Genomic DNA, 9,495 nt, shown 5'->3' with positions numbered 1-9,495 from the left:
TCAGGGAAGAAATTTGTGAAAGGAGCTAGGGAAGGCTCTCCCAGAGATGAAACAGTCTGATAGCCTGAGACAGGTCTGATGGAAAAAATCTGAAGGATTGAGCAGCATTTTAAGATTGGACTCGGTTGTCAAAGTGAGCTCCTTTTGGGGACTATGACTGGTGAGCATCCTAGCATAGGTAGAGAGGTGGGGAGAAACTCCTGCATCAAAAGCAATTAGGACTACCTAATTTATGGACAGGTAAGGAAAAAGGTCTGCGACAGTGACACTACCAGATTCTTGGTAGCCTGTGAACTCAGGGCTGGAGACTACTGAGGGGTGCAGAAACATTACCATTTTATCTGTATTTTTTGACTCCAGAACAAGATCACTTCTTTAGCGGAAACCTTATTGATTCTTCTAGCCGCATCACTGACTCTCAGAAACAGCCCCTCCCTTCTCCCCTCACCCATTCCCCCGCAGTAAGAGAGATGATTTAACTCATATGAAAAGTGATACTCCCACTTCCTGAAGCACCAGTCTGAAGTGGGTCAGCTGCTGTACACACACGGGAAGGTCTGTTGTGACCACCCTGAAGGTTAGTATTAGTGGGAAGCAGAATAAAGGAGAAAGTTATGTCAATGCAGCTTTATACTTTTTCATTTAGTAGGTCAGAGATGACCCTCTCATCACCCTCACCTTGAGCCTGTATTTAGTCGGTCACTCCTCTCATTACGCAATTTTCCTCCTGTCACAAGCAAATGACTCTGAACAGGCTCAGGCTTTAGGAACTCACAATGAAGTGACTCATATCTTCTGCAATTATTCAGTTCCCCTGTTTTCAGTACTTGCCGATTCAAGGAAAGATTTTTGGCATGGAGCCTTGTCCAGTTTATTTTAATTCAGTTGTATTCAGATCTCTCTTTTATAGTAGTTGTAAAATAATTCTCTGAAGAGATGCTAAGTCTGTCTCAGCAAGAAAACACAGCATAATCAAGACCAAACATCTAGGACTTGTGTGTAGGTTGAGATGAAAAAAAAACAAGGAAAGACATCACAAATACCATCCCCAGTTCAGCAGAAGTACTTCAGAGAACAAAGGAGCTGGCAATGTCACCTGTGCATCAGCCACCTTTCACAAGAGGCAGGCTTAAGAGAGGCACAACCACGCTGGGTAACTCAGGTGGATAAGTCACCTAGTGCAGTAGAATCTTCCTCTTTTCTGGAGTATTTTGTTCTTCTGACCTTTCTCTGAAGTTTCAAAAACTTCACACAGCACCTAAACACCTTTGTGGATTTCAATAAACTTCACACTGACTCAGAGTCCTCAAATCTGCTTCCATGTCAGTCCCTATCAAGTCTCTTTCGCCGGTTACGTACAAAGCTGTCCACCAACCCTCCTGCCTCCCTGTGTCGCATTCTCAAAGAAATTTTAGGAGATCTTGAGACAGCATACCATATCTTGCCAGCTGAACACATCTGTGCTCCAAACATGCAGGAAAAACAATGCATGCAAGAGAAACACCCAACACAGATCTTTATCAGCTTGTCTCTCAGAACAGCTTAGATAAAACACTCATCTGGGCTATCAATAGTCCTGCTTGGGAAACCAGACAGCGACCCATCATTCGATATAGTTCACAGCTGAGGATCCTAAGCACAAGTTAAAGCGCACATCGCTAGCCAGACTCTTACAACAACTTAACTCCTGTTTTTCATGCAGACATTCTGCCTAGATGGCTCCTTTTAGTACCCCTGGCCCACATACTGTATAAGGAAGCTAGTCAACATTAATTTAGGAATCAAGACTGTACAATGCGAGACTGTCTAGCAAGCATTACAACATCAATGACTTGAGGGTCTGAGCCTACGTACATGTTTATTGCTATTGCAGGAACTGTGCTTGCCCTAGAAAACAGTGAAGCTCAAAGAGTTAGGCTTCAAGATCACAAAACCGCCAATTACAGAAATGCCCACTGTTAATGATCGTAGCTATTTTGTGTCTAAGAAGGGTAACGCTAGTCTGTTCCTATTGTGAAACGTTGTAAGAGCGCTGTATCCACAGACATTAACTACCAAACATTAAGTCTGTTATTTTGCTTTGTGTTATATAGGCATATGCAGAGCTTTTGCCCCACATAAGGGAATTCCTGCACTATTTTTTTGGCTAGCTGCTGACTTTGCTGGTCAAGTTATTTCTGGCTCACTATTTTAAAAGCATTCCGTTATTACAGTGATGGAGTCTAAGACAAAGTTAAGGATCCTTTTATGGACAAAAAAGAAGTCTGATTCCCACTCCCTAGTTCGATAATTAACAGGTTGGACTAAAGTATTCGTTACTGCTTGCAATCCTCTTCTCCCCTTTCATTCATGTTTTTATATCATGCTGATAAGCACATGGTCATTTTGCAAACTACAATCCCCAGCTAAAAACAAATTTCACCCTGTAGTACAAGAGTCACAGTGCCCTTAGAAGAGGTGTCACTGTGCTGCTACCGACAGGCATTGAGGCAATGGTATCTTGAAGTGAATCAGTTGAACGCTGAACATTAGCTGGTTCGGCCTAAACCACGACATCTACATTTGAAACTAACTGAATCAAAACAACAAGACCTCCAAGTTAAATATTTCACCAGATTAACTGTTTGTGACTTTCACTTTCACTTATTGGCAGAGTAAGTAGCAGCGGATTAGTCTGAGCTAGACCATATTTGGCCAAGTTTACTGGCAGTGGAAGGCGCTGCCCTGCCACAAGGATGTCTGTGAGTTTGTAACATTAGGCTCAGCAATTCTGGTTACAGGTTACTTCAATAAATATAAGGCAAGTTTTTGAAGTCCTTAGCGAACCCGGGCCCTGTAGTTCATGATTTCACTAAGTCCTCTGGTTAGCCCAATACGCTCGTCAACTAGGGGCAGCTTTGCTGTAAGCTCAAGTAATTGACCACCCACCCACATGAGCAGATGTGAGCCGGAAGACAGGGCTCACCTCATTCTTTCCGGGAGCCTTTGTGCAGCGCATTACCTATGTGTTCTCCCGAACATACCGAGAGCAATGAAACAACACTTTAAGAGCTTCAGAACAGTCTGGAAATTGGACAGGGAATTAACTTTTTTGCATTTATCAATCATAATTGCATTGTACTGCCTTATTTTTGCCACTGCAATTTTGTTTATTTACAAGATATTAGTATACAAATATCTCAAAGTCACAATAAACATATCTTACCCTGAAAAGCTGATTAACATAACTAAATAACCAGTAGTCATGGTATTAGCCTATTCTTCTTGCTGTTTAAACTTAACGTGCAAGTCAGGGTCACTGCCTACTGCTCTCGCAATCTAGTAGAATAACCTATGCAGATTCTTGCTAGTTAGCTTACCTTTCCATGAATGTTAAAATTGCTGTTTCTTGGTGCACTGACATTCTGAAAGCTCTTCGTATACTGTGGAGCAGCAGTCCAAGGGGAGTGTGGTGCTGGGGTTGAGATCATCATAAAGAAAGGTTCAAAATTAGATTTATACTCCAAGAAGTCCAATGACATGTTGGCCTGTGAACAGTTTTGTTGGAAGAAGAAAAGTCACACCTCCAAAGGAAAACAGCGAGTATTTGAAAAATCCAAACTACACATTCATAACCTATTTACAGCTAGGTAGTACTGGGAACATTTAAACTCTCAGAAACTTAGTGTTTGCTCATCTACAAACGTCCAGAAGAGCAGCTCTGGGTAAACAGCAGCTCAGTGATACGAAAATCCCAAGTGTTCATGTTAAACAAATCATTTGTCCCATATCTCTGAACGGCTTTCTACTTCAGACCTTTGCATTATTTAGACCTGGAAAGCTCATCAAAAGTTTGTGCTTATTTCAAGTATCAACAAAATCCACCTAAACTCTGCTTTCATCAAGTAAAACTGGAGCTTCCTCTAACACAATCTGAGTCTTTCTGAGGCTCTCAGATGCCATCTCCTGCCTGACAGATCACAGCTTAGCAGTTTCAAATGTCTTCAGAAATAGCAATAGTTCTGAAAAAGTTTTTCAGCCCCACTGTTTATAGCATAGGCTCATTCTGTAGCAAGCTCCTCATTTTTAAGTGGTGCCACCTTTTTGCTGGTGAAGCTGGAAGCTCTAGTGAAGGAGAGTGCCAGACTCCACTCACTCACGCCACTTCACTGACTTTCATTTTCATTTCAAGTAGCAAGTTAGAAGCGATTGTGAGTTCCATTTTGGCCTTCCCTTGGTTAGCCTTCAAAATTATAGCTTCATAGGTATTACTCACAGAGGAGTTCTTCACTATTCAAATCTTGCAACATTTTCCTTTCCTGTCTGATTAGTATATCCCATTTTGTATATAATTTTTTTTTCCCTCTAGAAGAAGTAATACACAAGGAATTCCCTCCTCTTCCTTCCTCCTAACTTGTACATCTAAACAGGTAGGGCTGGACACCAGTTATTCTCCGTTAACTCTATTGTCATATAAGAACAGCGTGAAGTTCAAAAACCTGGTTTAGAAACCAGTATGATGTAGGCAAATTCATAGAGGTAGTCAGCTTAGGTTTTGTTAGGAGCTTAAACTGCTACATGTCAGGACTGCAGCAGACAGATTCAGATATTCAGATTCTTAAAATACCAGACTTAAGTACACAGATGTCCTTAGTCAGGACAAAAAAGCTTGTGCATCACATCAAGTAACGTAGGGACTTTGCATAAACAACTTAGTCCTGTGCACTGCCCATCAAGTGAATGAAACACTAGCTCTCAAATGCTGAATACATATTTGGTAACTACAGACAGAAGGTAGAATGCAACACACTGAAAATCATAATACACTGCTGTATCAACAAGTACTACACCACAAGTAAGAGGTTTATGCATCAATGACCTGTTGGTCAAAATGCTTACGAGCTGCTGAAGGATCAGAAAAGACCCGTACAATGCCAGTAATAGGATAGTCTCACTTCTGGCTTATCAATTCCAATCAGATTCAATCCAATTCCAATTTAGACAGTGTAAATCTAAATTTAATCAGACAGCTGTTCGGTACCCTAAGAAACATCAACCAGTTCTGTTCCTAGTAGGCAGCTGTTGATGTTCAAGAACCCACTGGAATGAAACTCATTAGGGTCTCAATGGAAAACCAGAAATCGACTGCACGAGGGGACTTCTCGGAGACAAATTTTCCCCGAGTGCTGCATGTGAGCTCCCAGCACTACCTACTCATACACTGTAACAGCATGTCAAATCAAGACTCCAGCTTGGTGGGCAGGGGGAACAATTTCTCCCCCCCAAAAAAACCCTCCAAGCTAATATTACTTGCTAAACAGGGCCTCAAGAGAGCTCAAGTAACTCTTCCAACTTTCCTTTAAGTATTTGTTATCTTTGTTACCTCTCTTTACCTCAAGAGCATAAAAACACTGACGACTCCCCTAGTCAGCTACACATTTTGGCACAGTCCATATATTGCCCTCACACAGTATGAAGGATTGATTAGCCTTTGATATCTCCAAGTTATCAGTTTGACTAGTTAAAAGATCACAAGATACTGACACATCATATCTAACAAACAAAACATGGTGTGAAGTTATTTTTACACGCTCAACTTCCCACTGAAATCTTGGCCCAGCTAATCTGTTGTGTATTGTAATGAAATATATCCTCCTATGAAGTAATTTAAGACATTGCCTACATGCATCATGTTCCTCATGCACCACAGCAGTCAGTATTTACCTCTCAGTGAGGCTACTGGCTAGCAAATGGGCAGTTGGAACCCCCTTCCCTCTCCACAGCTCATGCACACAAACTTTTCATTTCTAAATATTCCCAGAATCTTGCTCTGCTGATTAATGCCCACCCACCGTCACGACAGCACAATCATGTATTTATGAACTAATACAGCCTAACAAATTATCATCCCCACCCTTCCCCAAGCCCCCAGCATGAGGCATTATCTGGTCATAAGCAGTTTCTATAACACAGGTGTTGCAAAATTTCTTACCAGTACATCTGTCAGATAATCTACACTGTAGTTCTCACCATGCCTTCGTGCTTTGCCATTTACTGAAAGAGTATAGTTGTAGTACTTTGAATTTTTCTCCTGTGAAAAAGAAAAGTCGCGTGCATATTTATGCAAAGTAACATGGACATTGATTACTTGGAATAATCAAAATGAGCTGGCAATATGCATTTTCTAGGTTCTAAGCATTTGCCACAAGGACACCACAAGAATTCTCAGAACTGGTCTCCAACAACACAACTCATCTTAGTGCTATCTCACATTGCTTTGGCTTTACAAATAGAGTTTTTTCCCCAGGCACCTTAGGAGGAGTAGCTTTTGTGAAAGTCAAGGATCTGACACGCAATAGAGGAAAAAAGGAAAGAAAATTTGCATTAAGTTGTTAGATACTATTTGTCTGCTCTTTCACGACCAGCGAAGTTAGGACACGAGCTGAACTAAAAAGCAACTGAAATTAAGTATTTTAAAAAAGAACAGTGACGTACCAAAGCATACCAAAAACTCCATCCAGGAGGGACATGACCTACTCCCCCTGCATCCTCTGCTCCGTACTGAAAAAAAGACAGACCGTGACTCACAGTTTCAATTATGATGAATAAAAGCTAGAAATTATGTTGAATATTCATGTGCTTTATTCAACACTAGTCAGAAACCTCATTAAGCCAAATTCAGTTTCAGAATAAGAAAACCAACATATATGCATATAAGAACATATGTACAGCTTGTTGAAAAGACCATGGTTAAATAACTAGAAAGACAGTAACTGAGAGCTTGGCGTTCACCAATAAAATTTAAGTTTTATTCTCTGTTCTACTCTGCACATGAAAATACGCAGAGATCCTGGAGAACATATGGTACTTCATCAGGTAATGAGACGTGATCAAAGCATGCAAGCAACAAGACACCCTTAAGCTTTGTGATAACAGTTCACAAGATACTAAAGAAAACTTCACAAAGACCAACAGCTTCCGTCATCCTCCCCAAAAAGGGGGTGCAAACTTCCCAGCAATGCTAGCCTCCTGTCACCTTGGTGCCAAATAATCTGCAACAACTAGCCTTTAAGCCAGCAAAAAAAAGGGGAAGTAGCTGCTGAATCAGTGCCAAACTCAAGACAGAGGATGCCTCAGAGCAACACAACGGGTTTTCTCAGGGCTGCCCTCTCCCATCTACATGGCTCGCCCAACTGCGGGGACAGGAGACTATGCTGAGTCAAGGGATGCTCGGAGGAAGCCAGCTAAGTTTCCCTTCCCCTCACTGCCTCAGTAACATCAGCAGAAACAAATTCGTGCCTGGCTATGAAAATCCACGTTCCTTTATTCTATTATACCCCCATTTTCCATCAAGAGATACAAGGAAAATAATGCTGTTAAGAACCCTGTAACTCATCTAGCTCCAAACACAGTTACATCACACTAGAGGAACACCTGATCTTAAAGACTTCAGTGCTGAATTTTACAGCTTACCATAAACTCCTACAAACCACAGCTTAGTTAAAAACAGAAAAAAACAAAAGCACGCACGTACAAGTGATTCAATAATAAAGCGTTGAGTAACCTCTGTGAAGAGCTCTGATAATTTCTGTTCTCCTGATGAATTTGCCTCAGTGGACATTTAATATTTTAAACACCATATTAACTACTAAAAAGAAAATAGTCCTCTGATTCAAGGGGCTAGATCAGTCAAGAATACTGAGACTAACCAATTTTTTTCTTTAACATTATTCTAACATTGTGCTTGGTCTGGCACTGGCTTGATGGTGTTCTTCAATACCACATGTCAACCATCTATCCGTTTCCCCCAGTCATTAAAATAATCATCTCTAAAAATTAACACATCTGAGCACACTAAAAAAGCCTTTGGATTCCATCAGCCTTTCAAAACTAACTTTTAAAAACATCCAGGCACCTACAGAGCCTGATTTTAACCAAGTTAAGTTAAATTAAAGATTTGAACTTTGCATCATATTTATCCCAAAAAGAACTGTTCATCCAAATAACACCATTTTAAACATTTTGGGGACCCACCATCAGCTACAAATGTAAAAATCAGTGAATGTTCTAGAAAGGTGGATAAATGCAAATAAACTGTGTCTCAGTAATAAAAATAAAAAAAAACAAACCACAAAATACCTCATTCAAATACTTTCCAGCAAAGAATGTTTGATAACCACACATAGTTTTGAGCAGCGCTGGGAAGGTGTACGGTTCCTGAATCTTCTGCCATAACTTGCTGCTACAGTTTCCTTCGAGGGTGTTATTGACAACATGATGATTATGCGGGTATTTTCCTGTTAAAATGCTAGCTCGACTGGGACAGCAAAGTGCACTGGGAACGTACTGGAAGGACCAAAAAAAGAGATACAAGACTGACAATGTAAAACAATTTTTCCTCAAAATTTAGGTTTGAAATATCAGGCAATAGGTTGATTAAAAAGTTCACCAACATTGAAGCATACTTCTTTCTGGAAATACAGAATTACAGCCCAAGTATTTTCACTAGTGAAAAGCTGCACGTGAAACTGGTTTTAAGTTTCTGCAGCACATGGCCTTCAATCTTCCCGGCCCCCTCAGATTAGATGCGTTCTTACACAGTAGCAACTGTCCACTAAAATACTGTTTGTCAGTTGATTCACTCCAGTATTTTAGCCACGGCAATACATTAGAATACAAGAGTAAAGTGGGTTTTCAGCGTGCATGAAGCTCAAAGTTTTAAGTAGCTTCTTCTAACACTTCTCAGTTTTTAGTAAAAATATTCATATTACTCAGTTTTACTCTACAGCTTAAGGAAGTCAGAACAAGTAATTTTAGGAAGTGAAACTCTCCCTCTCAGATTCTGAACATGACCTAGAGCTATATTCATTTTGAGACCTAAAAGTAGTTAGACACTGAATTTAAAAAAACCTATACACATACGTACAGACTTCACAAAACTACTACCAGTTCTGAGATTTTAGATTACTTCAGACACAAACTACAGAAATACACATACCTCAGAAGTTCAGAGAGTTAATGTAAACACTTACTGCATTTAGGAAGGTTATTCCCATCTGCGCAATGAGAGCGTTTGTCTTCTTTAGGGGGGTCTGGAAGAAAGATACCAAACTGAAATCAGCTAAAAACGCAAGGACGCCAGGTAAAGTGGCAGAGTTGCAGCAGGCATATGACTCCCTGAAAGAAGGCCCACCACCACAGCTTTTAGGCATTGCCCAGGCAAACCATGCGCAGCGCCTTTTCGCTGGGGCCTCACACCACCGCAGCAGTTACACAAGTCAGTCCGAGACAGCTGAAGTACAGGGAGATTTTGGGGACCAGCTACAGAGCCTGAGCTCAGGAAGCCCCAGCCTGGACCTGCTTGAGCCTCTGTGGCTTCCCAGGGACGCCTCGCTCGCCCAGGCAAGCCCACCACGATGCTCCCTTCAGCGGCCCCGGGGCACCACGCTCCGCCTGGGGGCAACTCGGCCTGAGGCCGCGGAGAGAGACCCCGTCCCCGGCTGCGGGCTGGGCCCT

At 41.4% G+C, this 9,495-nt stretch overlaps 1 protein-coding gene across 1 annotated transcript in view; it reads right to left on the bottom strand.

Moving 5' to 3' along the window:
• The window catches only part of GNS (glucosamine (N-acetyl)-6-sulfatase), an 18,133-nt gene extending 8,942 nt beyond the window's left edge, over window positions 1-9,191 (bottom strand). The window contains exons 1-5 of the mRNA XM_009887841.1: window positions 9,012-9,191; window positions 8,119-8,325; window positions 6,475-6,540; window positions 5,972-6,070; window positions 3,360-3,527 (exon numbers count right to left, since the gene is read on the bottom strand). Of these exons, the coding sequence (XP_009886143.1) occupies window positions 3,360-3,527; window positions 5,972-6,070; window positions 6,475-6,540; window positions 8,119-8,325; window positions 9,012-9,191 (720 nt within the window). The remainder of the gene's footprint in view (window positions 1-3,359; window positions 3,528-5,971; window positions 6,071-6,474; window positions 6,541-8,118; window positions 8,326-9,011) is intronic.
• Between the last annotated feature and the right edge of the window lie 304 nt (window positions 9,192-9,495).

This window comes from Charadrius vociferus, unplaced genomic scaffold, assembly GCF_000708025.1.
Source record: "Charadrius vociferus isolate BGI_N301 unplaced genomic scaffold, ASM70802v2 scaffold125, whole genome shotgun sequence".
NCBI classification, from domain to species: Eukaryota; Metazoa; Chordata; class Aves; order Charadriiformes; family Charadriidae; genus Charadrius; species Charadrius vociferus.
The sequence above is the reverse complement of the archived record's forward strand: the minus strand, read 5'-3'. Positions and strand labels throughout refer to the sequence as shown.